At 33.4% G+C, this 16,307-nt stretch overlaps 2 protein-coding genes across 13 annotated transcripts in view; one reads left to right on the top strand and one right to left on the bottom strand.

Annotated features, from left to right (window-relative positions):
- Positions 1 to 6,717, top strand: part of LOC138323117 (transmembrane channel-like protein 7) — a 31,881-nt gene extending 25,164 nt beyond the window's left edge. For 3 of the 5 annotated variants that reach the window (XM_069267486.1, XM_069267489.1, XM_069267488.1), the window contains exons 18-19: positions 348 to 480; positions 3,861 to 6,717. In XM_069267486.1, the coding sequence (XP_069123587.1) occupies positions 348 to 480; positions 3,861 to 3,985 (258 nt within the window). In that variant the 3' untranslated portion in view covers positions 3,986 to 6,717. Of the gene's footprint in view, positions 1 to 347; positions 481 to 1,659; positions 1,728 to 2,229; positions 2,252 to 3,860 lie in introns of all 5 variants that reach the window. The other 2 variants (XM_069267490.1, XM_069267491.1) reach the window with 2 other exon arrangements.
- A 2,560-nt stretch (positions 6,718 to 9,277) lies between these two features.
- Positions 9,278 to 16,307, bottom strand: part of LOC138323115 (uncharacterized) — a 36,517-nt gene continuing 29,487 nt past the window's right edge. For 5 of the 8 annotated variants that reach the window (XM_069267484.1, XM_069267476.1, XM_069267478.1 and 2 more), the window contains 7 exons: positions 15,649 to 15,809; positions 15,173 to 15,341; positions 14,949 to 15,025; positions 14,534 to 14,731; positions 14,228 to 14,309; positions 13,412 to 13,495; positions 9,278 to 11,413 (listed from right to left, as the gene is read on the bottom strand). In XM_069267484.1, coding sequence (XP_069123585.1) covers positions 11,309 to 11,413; positions 13,412 to 13,495; positions 14,228 to 14,309; positions 14,534 to 14,731; positions 14,949 to 15,025; positions 15,173 to 15,341; positions 15,649 to 15,809 — 876 coding nt within the window. In that variant the 3' untranslated portion in view covers positions 9,278 to 11,308. Of the gene's footprint in view, positions 11,414 to 13,411; positions 13,496 to 13,891; positions 13,956 to 14,227; positions 14,310 to 14,533; positions 14,732 to 14,948; positions 15,026 to 15,172; positions 15,342 to 15,648; positions 15,810 to 16,307 lie in introns of those variants that run through there. The other 3 variants (XM_069267482.1, XM_069267483.1, XM_069267481.1) reach the window with 3 other exon arrangements.

Raw genomic sequence — 16,307 nt, 5'->3', positions numbered from 1 at the left:
GTAAGTACAACAGTTAGCTATGGTAAGTACAACAATTAGCTATGGTAAGTACAACAGTTAGCTATGGTAAGTACAACAGTTAGCTATGGTAAGTACAACAGTTAGCTATGGAAAGTACAACAATTAGCTTAAGTGAGGTCAACAGTCAGCTATGATGAGGTCAACAGTTAGCTACAGTGAGGTCAACAGTTAGCTATGGTGAGGTCAACAACTAGCTGAAGTGAGGTTAACAATATATTACTAAAATATTAAACAGCTAGCTGTGCAATGGTTTGTGTAATCTATAGATTGTCTGTACTTTAATATCTGATGATTTCAACATGACCTTGTCAATTTTTCTATTTAAGGAGGGCCGTGATAAGGCTTACTTACTGAATATGTTACAAGATGTCAGTCGATCAAGAAAGGAGAAACTCCGACCATCAACAGATAATCGTATTTTATCATCGACTGCTTCTGTGGAGTCCCTAACATCACCAGGTATGTTTCTTGATTCAGGATATAGGTTTTTCTGTAGTTAAGATAGATATCTGTCGTCCTATACCGCAAACCTTTGGTTAGTTTGACAAAATTATAATACAGTTAAACTTTGTTAGCAATATGTTAGCCCCAGCTAAAAATTTCACTTTATATTCACAAAGCTTATCTAGGATTATTGACGAGGAGTGATGGCCTAATGGTTAAAAAGTCCTGGCATATATCCACAAGCCCTACACTTCTATGAATCCCATGTGAGGCAGTTGCCAGGTCAAGACCTGATCACTGAGTTTTCTCCAAGGCTCCATCTAAATCTGTACTAGCTGTTACCATGGTCCAAGGGACTGTTACCATGGTCTCAGAGATTTGGAGTTAACAAGGTTTGACTGTATATTGATGAACCAATTTGATCTGTTCACCAATTCAAACTGACCAAAGGATTACAGTTATTATTGTATCTATCCTGTAATAAGTCAAGTTAGTGAGCTTATTACCATACTCTGACTTATTTAGGATAAATACATTAAATGTTATTTCTTTCTCATATAACCAGATGACTTTTATTCAATGCTGGACTTATAACTATGTTTAAGTTATTTGGAATCCTTAACCTTTCTTTATTTTCATATTTAACATTCAGTATTTAGATGTTCATCATTAAGATATCTCATATCTGTATTTAGATAGATTTTATTTGATGTCCTGTATCTTTCTTTAGAGATCTAATATCCTGTTTCTATGTTAAGATATATCTGACATTCTGTATTAGTATAATAGACATACATGTACATTTGTATATATCAAATATCATGTAACTATATATGTGTGCAGTGACATTAAGCATTCTGTATATTAAGATAATATATGTTATCCTGCATATCTCTCTCTCTATCTAATGTATTGAAGTTATTTCTTTATTTATATTTGTCTGTATTAGATACCTTAAATCCTGTGACTTGTATTCATTTAAATATTTAGATTTAAATTCTGATATCCTACCTGTGACTTTGTTTAGATTCTTTCACCTTATATAAACTTTTAACCTCTGGACAATCAATAGCGACCTTTAGACTTTCTCCTATAGACTGTGATCTACTGTATATACTCATCAGCACTATTTATGGTAACATAACTTTATTTCTAAGAACTCTATTTTAATCAATTATATGTGTTTACCTTTAGGGAGAGCCAGTATGGGGATATACATCCCATAATGCACTAGTATGAGGATTAAACTTCCTGTTCAGGAGGTGAAGCCTTTGTCTATCTAATATATCTATCTATAGGGATACACATGTACCTATAGATATACATAGTCCTGCATGTTCAAAAGCTTCTCTTTATATATGGTCAGGGCAGTTTAGTTGGTGAAGGGTAAATTAGGTCAACTTTCATCAATATTTGATCATTCATGCATACTGGTACCTTAGAAAATCAATTTACTTCAATTTTCATTGATATTTATTTCTATGTATAAGCTTATTATGGCTGATACATACGGTAATATTGCAGCATAAATGACAATTGTTTTCAAATGCAGTTCAATAATTCATCCCTTACGATATTTGATCAGCCCCAAATTCTTGAAAAGACATGTAGACTTAATACATATGTACATCCACATTTAGTAAAATTAATGTGACATATAAGTTTTGCTGTATTACTTTTAGATGGGATTATTATTTGTTGTGAAAACTTCTTATAAATGTTATTCCCTCCATTGCTACAAAAACTGTACAAATAATATTTCAGAAGTGCTTCCCATCATTGCTAGGTAACAGATTGGCTTTGTTGTAGATCAACACTTAGTCTGAATTGTTGTTATTGTTGAAGTAGTATTAAGGTTTGTTATGATTGTGGTGATTCGTCTGTGATGTTGTCAATAAAATGTTTGTGACAAATACAGACAATAGTGCTTTGTTACAGATAAGTATTTGCTGTAGATGCTTTTATACTATACTTAAGTAACAATGCAGATTATAGTATCATCATCAGTCCGTTATTATACCACCGTCCCCAGCCAGGCCCCCACCCCAACACACAAAAGTTAGAGGGGTATACTGGAATCAGTTTGGTTTTATTAGTTTAACGTCCTATTAACAACCAGGGTCATGTAAGTACATGCCAGGTTTGTTGGTGGAGGAAAGCCAGAGTACCAGCGGTCAGTACCTGGCACTGCCCCACATGGATTTGAACTAGTAAAACTTTTGTCTGGACAGCTCCTCATAAGCTACATGATCAACTTTAATGAAACTTGGCAGCAATGTTGCAGAGGGGCCATGTACAGATTTTGATTGTTAATCAGGTCACATTACACAGATTTGTAAAATGGCCAATGACTCATCAGCTTTTAAATCGGTTTTGTTCAAACTTCATTGGTGTAACATATGGATGTCTATAAATTGACATTTCACATGCTAAAGTAACTGTTACAATGGAAACATAATGAAGGAATATTTGGTTACCATGGTCTCAAAAATATAGTAGTGGGGTTATTAGTTAGCAATTGGCTTACAATTCTAGTTTTGTCAGTTTGTTGGTATACTTTTTATGTCATACAAAATTACGTATGTAGGTTATATCCCCTTTGTGTCCTGAGTATGTATCTTTTGAGTCATTTCCAATCACTGAATTTTGTATACAGATAAATGCATGTTCCCTTGCAATTACCTTTCTTAAAAAGTGAGTTATGTCCCTTTATTTTCTACAAAGTGTTAGCTTCAGGGATATCTTGTATCGGTATAAATATTGATTCATCTTCTATATCTTATTTAGTAGTGTTGATTAAGATATTTGAAACCAGAGTGTTTCAGGAGATCTTATTATTTACATTTGAAACATATGTAAAGAAATGCATGTTATTATTTTAAGTAACCTACAATTATTATTTCTCATCCAATGCCGTGCATGAATGATTTATAGTCTGTTAACCTGCATGACCTGGAGTAGATTTTTAATGTGCTATATTGACTAAAGCTAACATTTAAATATGATATTACATATGCTTTGATTGCAGGTTAATAAATTAAATTTTGTTTTCAATTTATTTATTGTTGATGAATTTTACATTAGAATGACTCCAAAGTAACATGCAAAAAAGTATTCTAATCTAAAATACCAATGTATAATAGCAGAGAATCAATATCTGTAGTCTGTAAAATTTAGATATATAGAGAGCATTACTTGGTGAATGAATATTGATATTTTTTACACACAAAGTGAATACATAAAAGTATTAGATCTTCATCAACATAATATCATGTAGTAAGGTATATCAATATACATTTCCTATCTTAAGAACAAAGAAAAAAATTTGATATCATAATAATTTGCCTTAAATATTACTTAATTTGATGATGGTTTTCTTCAAAATTTTGCTATAGGTGGACGAAAGTTTGCCCGAAAAATGGCCGAGACTGCGGCCGCTAACACACCCCAGCAATCTCCAGCTCTGAATCGTAGGAACCGAATCACGGACAGTAACAGTAATCTCAATGCACGCTTCTGATGGAAAAAGCTTCTATACAAAGGAGAATGCTTGGTCTGTTGTGGTAACTGCATACTCTTTGCAAGAAAGGAATTCTTCCTAATGGTTCAGATAGAAACCTTTGTCTTGGTACGACAGAATCTTACGTTGAGAATAATTGAAGATTTTCCTTTGATGTGGAGGTAACGTTGGAGGTAACTGAATCAAGCGAGGCCAGTGGGTGATGGTTAGTTTCCTACAGCATATACATGTAGTGCTAAAACCCACATGGATTATCAGAATATTTATTGTAAAGTAATGAATTGTAAGCAATAATCTTCTTCAGAATCAAAGATAGTTTGTAATGATTCTGGATGAAGTGTTATACCTAGGAACGCCTTCCCATGCCTTATTCTCGGTGAGTATCTGTGCCTTAATTCAGTACTCTGACACAAACTATTGTATTGTAACAGTCTTGATATATAATAATAGATAGATGTATATATAATAGATATAATACATTATGTTATATAAAACATGTATATATAATAGATGTTTGTACTATGAGTAGAACAACTCAGAAATATCTATGTACAATTGTGATAATAATTTTTTTTTCTGTTTTGTAACTAAATACAGTTGAATTGAAGAGTTTTATGTGCCGCAACATAATTGTTTCTTGGCAAAATACAGTCTATGCAAGGTACCTGTAGTACGTATAAACCAACTTATTTTCATGGCAAATTAATTTGCATTTCCATGCCTTACAATTCAATTTAGCACTTTAGAGTCGTAAGATTCTGGTGCACATTAATTTTGTTCAAAACGTTTTTGCAGCAATAAATTTTCACATTTTCCAAACGGCAGTGAAATGCATGAAATTTAATCATATGTTAAAATAAGTTGTTTATACAATAAGAAATATTAAACATTGTACATGTTTTATAATTTAATTGTTTCATATTGGAATGGTATCTACTTCTATGAGAATTCATATCATTTTATCTGTACACTATATTTAGATGTATAGTGGGCATTGTAGAAGTGCTGTATGGTTTATCATCTCAGCGTATAATGTATTTAGAACTTTAAAACTTAGAACTGCTGAAATGTAAGTGTAAATGCCCCACTCAATATTTTAACTATTAACGTCCTATATACACATAGTAAGGTTGTGAATATTACTAATTACTTGTACCTATTCTAACTGATAAACAATATGACCGGTGCCTTGTGAACATCTTCATCATATTTATGATCTTGACCCGTCATAAGCAGGCGATAGGAAATCCAAATCAAACTTTGTGTAAAGTTAGTCATCATTTTATCAGTTTTAGATTTCAGTTTTAACCACAGTGTAACTTATCTCATCTAGATGTCTCCAGGACTAGCATATTTGACTGTGTTTCTGGATTATACAAGCTGTAATTACTATAAATTAATAAGGAAAATACCATACAATTAATCTAGATTGTACAGGAACTAGTTTTGGAAAGTTATACATAACTTGCAGAGGATAATTAGGTCACATTTGTTTGAAATGTCAGTTGAGCTTTATTATTCCTATTACTAATCAGATTTTTTCTCGAATTTCATCTACAATGTATTTATATCATTATGTCGTATGTCACTAGAGTGTCACAATCAGTGAATTTTAAAAGTGCTAAGTAGATTAATTATATGACTGCAATATATAAACTCTTTTAAAACCATGTGTGTTCTATAATTGTTCTACCCTTAATTGTCTTTTCTTATCACTGATAATGACAATGAAACATAGGGATATGTACTCTACAGTTACTTTTTCTATTGAAAACCTGTGATTCACGAAGTCCCATTGCTCATCTTTGTTTATATTTTATATGTCTCATCTACAAAAGCATTCCAGATCGTTCCTTTTTACCTAATCAGGCTATAATCTAATAATCAGACAAGTGCATGGCTCTACATATGGCCACTTGGGTTTAATTCCTTAATGGATTTGAGTAGCATTACTATGTAGTAATTTTGTTTTATGTTCTATACCATTTTGTGAAGTGATTGTGTTAGAATTTGACCTATTTTTCTTGAGTCAGAGGTCAACCTCACCAAGGTCACATAAATATATATCTTACATGTACATCTCAAATTAGGTAAGTAAGTAGTTCATTCCACTGCTATAGGATAGAATTATAATATGAGGTACGGCTGAAATTAGCATTTAAATTTTATATTGGTTTCCAACAGGACATTGATCATTCAGTATATTTGAATCGGCCTTATTGTCTCAGAGGCCGATATTATTTTTTACTGTTTTCGGTATCAAACTTATTTTGGGCTTCAAATTACACTTGGATGCAATTGTCACATTTGCTCTACTTTTGACTTTTGTGAATTTGATTTATCAAAGATTTTTTTCAATATCATCTACCCACTATTTTTAATCATTAGGGGCTTTTCTTTAGTATTTTGGTATCTGTAAATTATTATGACTTTTTATGAATTGTTCATATCTTAACCAAAAGTATATACTGATAATGAGTTTACAAAATCATACCTATACATGTATTGTTTGTACTCAGTGTCCAGAAGTCTGTATAATCTCTATAGAGAAGTTAACATTATGTACCCCAACCCTTATTGTGAGGTGCCCCAACTGGTGTAGTCTCCCTGGTATTAAACTAGGCCTCAACTATATCCAGTATGTTCTTAATAAAATACATTATCATGTTATTTTGTATAATTATTTAAGTTTTAAATGAAATTATTTTATTATTAAATCTAAACTAACCAGATGAATGTTCTATGTTGTTTTATTGTTTAAATTTCTCGAAAGGCAAACTTTGACAAAGGTTGATCAAGGATTTATAAGTGAGAAGGATTTGTCACTGTCTCTTTACACTTCCAAACACCACGTGAGACGCCTATGGACTGGGAATAAAAACCATTTTTCTCAACAAATACTTGTCTTATTGAGTCAAAAGAAACACCAATGTAACATTTATCAAATTTCACAATGTTTAGTACTTGCTTTAAGGATGGAAGATTAAGCCTGGCAAACACAAGCTACATCAAATGAATCGCCGGCGGATATCAAAGGAAAATCAGGCAAACACAAATCTTGCGACATATCATATTGGTCCAAGACTACAAGCTACATCAAATGAATCGCCGGCGGATATCAAAGGAAAATCAGGCAAACACAAATCTTGCGACATATCATATTGGTCCAACTCTCCCCCCCCCCCCCCCCCCCCCCCCCCCCCCCCCCGAACCAGTGACAAATCCTTCTCCCTTACAAATCCTTGGGTGATACACTTATTGAACACTACAGGGTACCTGCAGATATTACCATGGCTAAATTTTATACCTGGAGATTTTACCCTGGCTAAATTTTATGATTACAGGGTACTACAGATATTACCCTGTCTAAATTTTATACCTGGAGATTTTACCCTGGCTAAATTTTATACCTACAGATATTACCCTGGCTAAATTTTATACCTACAGATATTACCCTGGCTAAATTTTATACCTGCAGATATTACCCTGTCTAAATTTTATACCTGGAGATTTTACCCTGGCTAAATTTGATGACTACAGATATTACCCTGTCTAAATTTTATACCTGGAGATTTTACCCTGGCTAAATTTTATACCTACAGATATTACCCTGGCTAAATTTTATACCTACAGATATTACCCTGGCTAAATTTTATACCTGGAGATTTTACCCTGGCTAAATTTTATACCTACAGATATTACCCTGGCTAAATTTTATACCTTGAGATTTTACCCTGGCTAAATTTTATACCTACAGATATTACCCTGGCTAAATTTTATACCTACAGATATTACCCTGGCTAAATTTTCTTTGTTTTTGATATATTGGTTCAATCACCAACATGTATAAGGCTATAAGAACAAGAGATCCCAGAGGGATCTTGGCGCCCACCAAAGAAATATCTATGTCTGACAATGGAAAGAGGGATCTTTTCTCTGCTTTTCAAACTTTTTCAAACATACTACATATACAAATTGAGACAGATCGCTTCAATACTTTCTGAGAAATAGCAGTAACAAACTTCATTTATCAACATCCAAGATGGCTCCTTGGCGGTCATCTTGTTGATCAATCGGTCCCAATCGAAAAATGCACAACTAGGGCCTTAGGGGAACCTACATATGAAATTTGAGAATGATCCATTAAATACTTTCTGAGAAAAAGCGATAACAAACTTAAACCATTAAAATCCAAGATGCCTGCCTGGCGGCCATTTTGTTGACCGATCGGTCAAAAAAGCGCAATATGCACAACTAGAGCCCTAGGGTAACATACACATGAAATTTGAGACAGATCCCTTCAGTACTTTCTGAGAAATAGCAATAACAAACTTTAGCTATCAAAATCCAAGATGGCTGCCTGCCATCTTGTTAACCGATTGGTCCCAAAATGCAATATGCACAACTAGGGCCCTAGGGAAACCTACATATGAAATTTGAGAAATATCCCTTCAGCACTTTCTGAGAAATAGCGATAACAAACTTTAACTAAAAAAATCTTGCTAACCGATTGGTCTCAAAATGCAATATGCACAACTAGGGCCCTAGGGGAACCTACATATGAAATTTGAGACAGATCCCTTCACTACGTTCTGAGAAATAGCGATAACAAGAATTGTTAACGGACGGACGGAAGGACGGACAACGGACAAAAAGCGATTTGAATAGCCCACCATCTGATGATGGTAGGCTAAAAATGATATCTTCTCTATCTCATTATATGTGAAGTTTATTGTACATATACAATGATGCAGCAATGCATGTGGCACAAGCCTAAATTCAGGTAATGACATTAATGTGACAGACTCGTGATTTCAAAAGATTGTCATGGAAACGTGTCATTTTGTTGACTAGGCTGACAAACTAGACAGTCAGATGGTGGGCTATTCAAATTGCCTCATGTCAGTGGTCAGTTGTCCATCTGTAAACCATTCTTGTCAAAACATACTGGGGGGGATCCTTCTCGAATGTAATATGTAGGTTCCCTAGTTCCCCTTGGTTTTGCATATTGCATCTTGGAAATGATTGGATAACAAGATGGCCGACAGGCAGCCATCTTTGATTTTGACAATTGAAGTTTGTTTCACCATTTCTCAGAGAGTACTGAATGAAAGGGTAATACTACTCAAAATTCATATGTAGGTTTCCCTCGGTGCCTAGTAATACACATTTCATTTTTGGAATTGATCAGATAACAAGATGGCCAACAGAATTTCTAAATAGTGTAGAAAATGTTATGGTTTAATTTCAATGAAACTGTTAAAAATAGTAGTGAGAACACAAAGACTTGGATGACGTAGCATTAATTTTATTTCATAGTTATCTCTAGCACATCAAATCTGACAGTGTCAAGCTGTCCCTATAGTGTATTTACTATGGCCGATACATCCACACTATCGTAGATACTGCTATACAGGCAATCTACACTCAAGGAAAATGGTGACAAAATTATAGTCAAGAAAATCACTTTACCTCTTTAAGCTAATTACCAAATACTGTAAAAATAAATGGACATGGAATGGGTCGAAACCCAACATTTTCAGAAATGTAAGAGATAAAAGAGGTCAAAAAAGGATTCAATGTGTTAGAATTAAGTTTTGCAGGCAATATAGCTTAATTATTGGCATCATTATAAAGGAATTGTATTATGATGATTTCATTCAAAATTTGGTATTATGTATCACAATATACAGAAATATTGAAAACGCTATCTTAAATGCAATTTTGAAAACAAGTACATGGACATTTCAGAACTATAAATAAATGTATTAATTAGTTTATGTATTGGGTAAAGAGATACCAGTAACTAATCTACGCAGGCTCTATCGTTAATGTTGTCTCATTTGCTAAATTTGAGATTTAACTTACCAGGTATTGCATTAATCTATTAACAGTCAAATATTTTAAAAAGATTTCTTGCAGTACAAAAATGTAGCTACATAATACTTATTTATAAGAATATCACAGTACATTTTTGAGCATGTTTTCAAAGCTGAATAACAGTTTTATTTTCTCATTCCACATATACAGTGTACAATAAAAACTAGATTGTGTGTCCATTACAAAAAATGAGGTAAATTTTAATAAGTCTAAAAGTTATCTAACAAAAACAGAGATATTAGATTAAGTTCAAAATGCCTTATTTTAAATCAAGGAATAATATCATCTTGCATACCAGTACTTGTTCAAGAAGAAAATATAACTATGACAATGTATTACAAAATGCCATATATCACATCTACGTGATAAGGTACAGGTTGGTCACAAACGATATAGACAAGTGTTGGCAGCTTTAATTTATCTGTTCTGACTGAACACGTGTACACACCACCTAAACAAAGCAGTAACCAAGGTTACCATCATACCCATCGTAACCTTCACTCTTCCACGAGCTAACAATACAAAGTAAGCGACAATATTTGGTAAAATAATTTTTTTTTAAATGGTACATAATAAATGCTCTAACAAAAAATACCCTGCACCTAATGATTGGTTGTTGTCTAATTACCTCATTCATTACTGTAATATGTCTAATAATGAATGGACTTGTACTACATTCAACCTAATTAGCCTTCCTTAGATACTTATTACCTCCCTTGGTTCGTTCTGTAATCTCTATCCTTTTATCATCTCCCCTAACTTGCTCATTATAGTTTTATATCATTAAAGTTTAATTGTCCTACCTACAATCTAATTAGATCAAATATGGCACAAAAAAGACAAGATTTCCATTTATAGCTACCATGTACAGCTATAAGTACATGTTAATTAGGACACAACAACACATCGGATGTATACTGGCTGACACGCCATCTATTACAGTGACTATTAAAAATAACATAATAAACAATGGTACATAAAGGGATAAAGCTGAGATATCACAGTCTGGCATATATAAATACTATAAACCATTGTAGGAATGGCAGAGAATAAAAAAAAACAAATAAAGCCCATGCACCTTAGTTATTGTGGACAAGTTTATGCAATCACCGTCGTTCCAACAGAACTCGCTTATGTTCAGAATCGTCTTTCTTCTCTGTGGTTAGTATGGTCTCTGAACAATCTTCAATGACTGTGACTTAAGTGACACTATACCGGTATGTCCTTGATTAACAGTAGAAAAATACACTTCTTTCTTCAACTACCAAAAATAAATACTTCAGGATCACCACTACTACTAATGTGCTGGCCAATCATTGAGGACGGATCTAAGGTCAAAGTTCAGTGGATCAAAGGTCAATATCACAATGCAGCACCTGCAGTTGAATTTTCTAATGCATGCCTATAGAAACAACCACACCATCCTATTATGGGTTGGATAAATCATGGCTCGGGTCGCGTATCAAATTCATGGCGAATGCTATCTAGGAACGAATCGCCGCTTTCTTCCATTTTTTGATGCTGCTCTTCGTAAAGTTTTCTCTTCGTCTTGAAAAAAGAAAAATAACATTAAATTAATACCTTATCTAAAAACAAAATCTGCACCAAAAACTCTTGGTTGTAACATGAAATATGTTAAGCCATATTCCTGTTGATATAGATTAACTTCAACTTCCTGTCATGTATCCACATAACTACATAACTTCATGTACATGGAAGTAAATTGGTAATTTTTCATAACACATGGTATTTGTAAAAGAAATAACAAGCATTAACACAAGTATTCCCAGTAATTTGTTGCTCCAGCAATCAGAGTATGATAAATACTTTTCTCATCTTAGTGAACATACACATAACAGATATAGAGCTAGAATTCACCTTCAGGATATTGATATGACTAACATCAATTAATACGTTCATATCCTATAAAACTTCATATTTAACTATTACCTCTTAGCTTTATAGAGGTTGGTAGGTGTGGTATCATTATAAATTAAACACAACAAAAAATTGTAATATGCACACCAATGAAGTACATACTTCATATTTAAGCAATGTAAGAGGTTGGAAGCTTGACAAAAGAAAAATGGCTTGATTATGAGAAATGACTGATAACTGTTTATACAGATAAAGATAGGCCAAGATGTGGTAGGTAGTGAAAGATAGAAGAATATCAGAACTTTCATTTGATAAAAGTTTTTTTTATAGTTTAATATACTTTTTCTAATATCTAGTCATTTAACTGATATTTAGTATTTCACCCATATCTAGTCATTTTTGTATCTATGTACATATTTTACAGATATCTAGTGATAACACAGATATCTAGTCATTACACTGATATCTAATCATTACACTGATATCTAGTCATTACGCTGATATCTAGTCATTTTACAGATATCTAGTATTTTATTGATTTTAAGTCATTTTGATCATACAGGCATTTTACTGATATCTAGTCATTACACTGATATCTAGTCATTTTACAGATATTAAGTCATTTTGATCATATAGGCATTTTACTGATATCTTGACATGACACTGATATCTAGTCATTACACTCATATTAAGTCATTTTGATCATACGATCATACAGGCGTTTTACTGATATCTAGTCATTACACTGATATCTAGTCATTAAGATCATATCATTTTACTGATATCTAGTCATGCTTTCAGATCAAAGTGATATCAACAACTTTATCAGTTTATAAAATGAATGCTGTCAACATATGTAACCCTGATCAAACCTTGGAAAAGAGAATTTGGGATCAAACTCAAGTGTAAAGTAACTGTGTGCATACAGTGTATAGTAGTGTGTGATCTGTGGTACAACATCGAGAACATGGTAGCTGTATAAATATAAATAGGAGTAACTGTCTGAAGAATGGAGAATGTCTGGACTGAACATAATGGCAGTAATATTTGGACTAGATAATTATCATGCAAGTCTCACCTGGATCTCTATAAATAGGCAATATTAAACTAATCCTGATTATTCTGAGAAAAAATTCAGAAGCTGAAAAAAGGACTGAACCCAGAAAAGGGATAAACGCTTCAATAATGATGAACAGATTTTTAATACCTAAAATCTTTATTTTAAATTTTAATATAAGCTATCATAAATATAAACTTCTGTTCAATAATTATAAGGATCCAGCAGGGTTTTGTCATTATTAGTATTAAATTAATAATCTCCCCTTTGGTTCATTGAACATTATCTGTCAGCACAAATGGTGACCTCTACACACTTCTATCTAATGTCTAATACATATATGCATGTGTTAGTCAGAAAACTAAAGCGCCCCTACAGAAGGAAACCAAAAACTGTTCCCTGCTAATCAATACCTACGTAAAAGAACAGATAACTCTGTAAATTCCAAAGACGGAATAAAAATATAGTGGAACTATTCTTATTAGAAACTTGTAACTTGTTAAATCTACTGAAGCCTTATCACACAGGATCAGATTACAGTAATCACAATCATGGTACAGAGAGAGATAGAGAGAAGAGTGTACATGGTGGAGTGAGTTGAGTGAACGGACCTCTTTTTCTCTGTGATTTGTGAGTGCTGATTTCGCTCGTTGAGACCCACCATCACTTCCAACTCCAGCTTTGTCCGAGTAATTCTGTAAAACAATGAATTTGTAGCAGAGAAGCCACACAACAGCTGTGTACTTGGTCTCACTATGCTAATGTCATTATTTCTCAAAGACAATTTCATTATTACATGTATATAATTATAATGAATCAAATTTACAATTTTGAAACAAAAGTAGACCAAGTACATGAAACACATCAAAACAAGCCGACAGGAAGCCCAACCCAATATCCCAGCATAGATATGATCTAGACAGTATTTTAGCTAGTGAAGCAAAAACAAAAAGAAGATTAGAAAGTTATTGCTGATGTTTTTTATTACAGACAGACAAGAATATGATAAGCTGGAACAATCTATGCTTGCAGATACATATATATCAACCTAGGCCAAGCTCCGCAAATCAGAAATAGCAAGTAAAATGTACCCTTAGCAGGCGTCATCTATCCGTACATATGTCGTTTCTGGTTCACTTGGTTACCAGGTATATCCTGAATTTTATAGATCATACACAAACTGTACTTAATATGCATGATTCCAGAGCATTTCCTTACAAAATGTACTTATTTTTGTATTTTTTTCTCTCTAAGAAAAAAGAAAAAAATTATTTGGACATTGAGATCACACAAATTTAATTTTAAATGTCTACAAGAGTTTTATTTACCCTTAACAGTTCATTATTTTCTAGATTTACAATTGATAAACCTCTCCAGATTAGATCTAAGAGCGAGTACCACTAATGATGGAAATCTGTATTACTTACATCTTTATCGTCCTGCCACGTCTTCTCTTCCTGGCTAACAGAGGAGTTGGAATCTTCTTCAATGGTCTGTAGTCCACCAGGCCTGTCAACGGAAGGAATAATTAATTTCAGAAAACAATCAGTAAGTTGATCATAAAATTAGACAATTTGAGTACCCATCACTTAATAAGAAAAGATTTGAAAGAAACAAACAAATTATTTTCATTACCTAATACACTGTATATGTACAGTGTACCAGTATAAGGGATGTATGATAAAGTAATCATTTGTAGACAATATAAACGTTAATTTTAAAATAACACTTACCCCAGTTTGCTAGTAGACCTCATCTGGGCGAACCCACTGTTGGGATCGTTCATCTCATTCTCACAAGCCTTTAGGAATTCAGCTACATCTCGGTGTCCAAAATCTTCAGCGACCATTCGCGGTGTTCGGTCCATGTCATCCACGATATCAAAGCGCGCTCTATTGGCTATCAGCCACTTCACACATTCAAGGTGTCCTCTGAAAGAACAATGGAGCATGTATGTTAATATTTAGCAAATTCCTATTATATCAGATTGAGTTATATCATATATCTAATTTGTTATTAGATTATGAAATTATTCCCTCTCTGATCAAAAAATTCTATAATGAGATCCTGAAACCATTTCTCCTCTCATCACAGTGTTTGTTAATTAAATGAGGAAATAATTCACTTATTGAACATGACAGAACTTACTTCATGGCAGCCAAATATAATGGTGTCTTTTGATCGGTGGTCTTCACAGAAATAGTAGCTCCTAGGGCAAACAGGATCTGAAAAGTACAAGTAAAATTATCAGTTACGATTTCCTTTCTTTATTCACCTGTCAAAAAACCAACAGAACTTTGTTTTTAATTTCATTGGTATGAGGTATTTACTTCAATCACTCTTTGTTTATATCAACAAGAGAGATAACTCACCATCATGCAGTTCACGTGTCCATTCATAGCGGCCAAGTGCATGGCAGTATAACCAGTAGGTGTCTCCAGGTTGAGGTTCGATTCTCCGATGGCCAGCCACTTGACCACATCAATGTGACCGTCTGTAGAGGCGAGATGCAGTGGAGTGCGTCCACTCTCATCCTTGGACCTTTAAAGTAAAATTTGGAAATACAAACTTTTAAAAAATTAAATTTCAAACAAATACCAAATAGCTGCCATCTAGGACATGTAATTCATAACAAACTGTGGGTAACTTTTGGTTTCTAAGGTAACTTGTGAATCAGGCAGAAGCAAAAGTTATTAAGAGAATTGATCAATAACTGAAAATAAAATTTAACCATACTTTTCCAAAAACATACCAAATTGAGTTGTTAATTGACTGAGCACAAGACTTAAGCTAGTTTTGTTGACTACAAACAATCGATAATTAATTGGTTAACTGAGAAAATTCTTACTCCTTCATGTCAGGGTAGTGCTGCAGTAGTTCCTGTACACGAGTTAGATTCCCCGCCTGAGCTGCCTCGTGGATCGTGGGTCCTACCAGGACTTTCTTCCTCTCCTTAACCTCCTCACTCGTCCTCATCTTAGAATCCTCCTCGGCAGCTCTCAGACCAACCTGGATATCAAATAATTTTATAATTATATATCAAGACTGATATCAGCAGTCCAACCTGATATCAAATAACCACATACTCGGTAATCATAGAGAGACCATGAGAGAGCTCAGCTGCCATCAGTTCTACCTGGTTTTTTTATTGTTTTGATACCAGTACTTAAAATTGATACCAGTAAAAATGTGCTTTTGTAAACACCTTATTATTTCAATGTACATCTATTCACACTAACTTGAAAAGGAAGCTTTAAATGAAACCTGCTGTCAGTAAAAATCCCACAAATACATTCTGGTAACCACTTAGCATTTCACCTGGAGGTATGTCAAATATAAAATGGAACCATTGACATCCCAGTCAGTGATTCACTTATATCAAAGTACTTTGTTATACCTTAAATTCAGCAGAAATTATTTCAATAGACTTTGATAACAGCTAATGACATTGAACTGTTGATAAAACGTCGAACATTTTTTCTTTTGCCAGTTTGTCTTTCTAATATG

Source organism: Argopecten irradians, chromosome 5 (genome assembly GCF_041381155.1).
Source record: "Argopecten irradians isolate NY chromosome 5, Ai_NY, whole genome shotgun sequence".
NCBI classification, from domain to species: Eukaryota; Metazoa; Mollusca; class Bivalvia; order Pectinida; family Pectinidae; genus Argopecten; species Argopecten irradians.
Note: the sequence above shows the minus strand (reverse complement) of the source record. Positions and strands in the feature narration are given on the sequence as shown.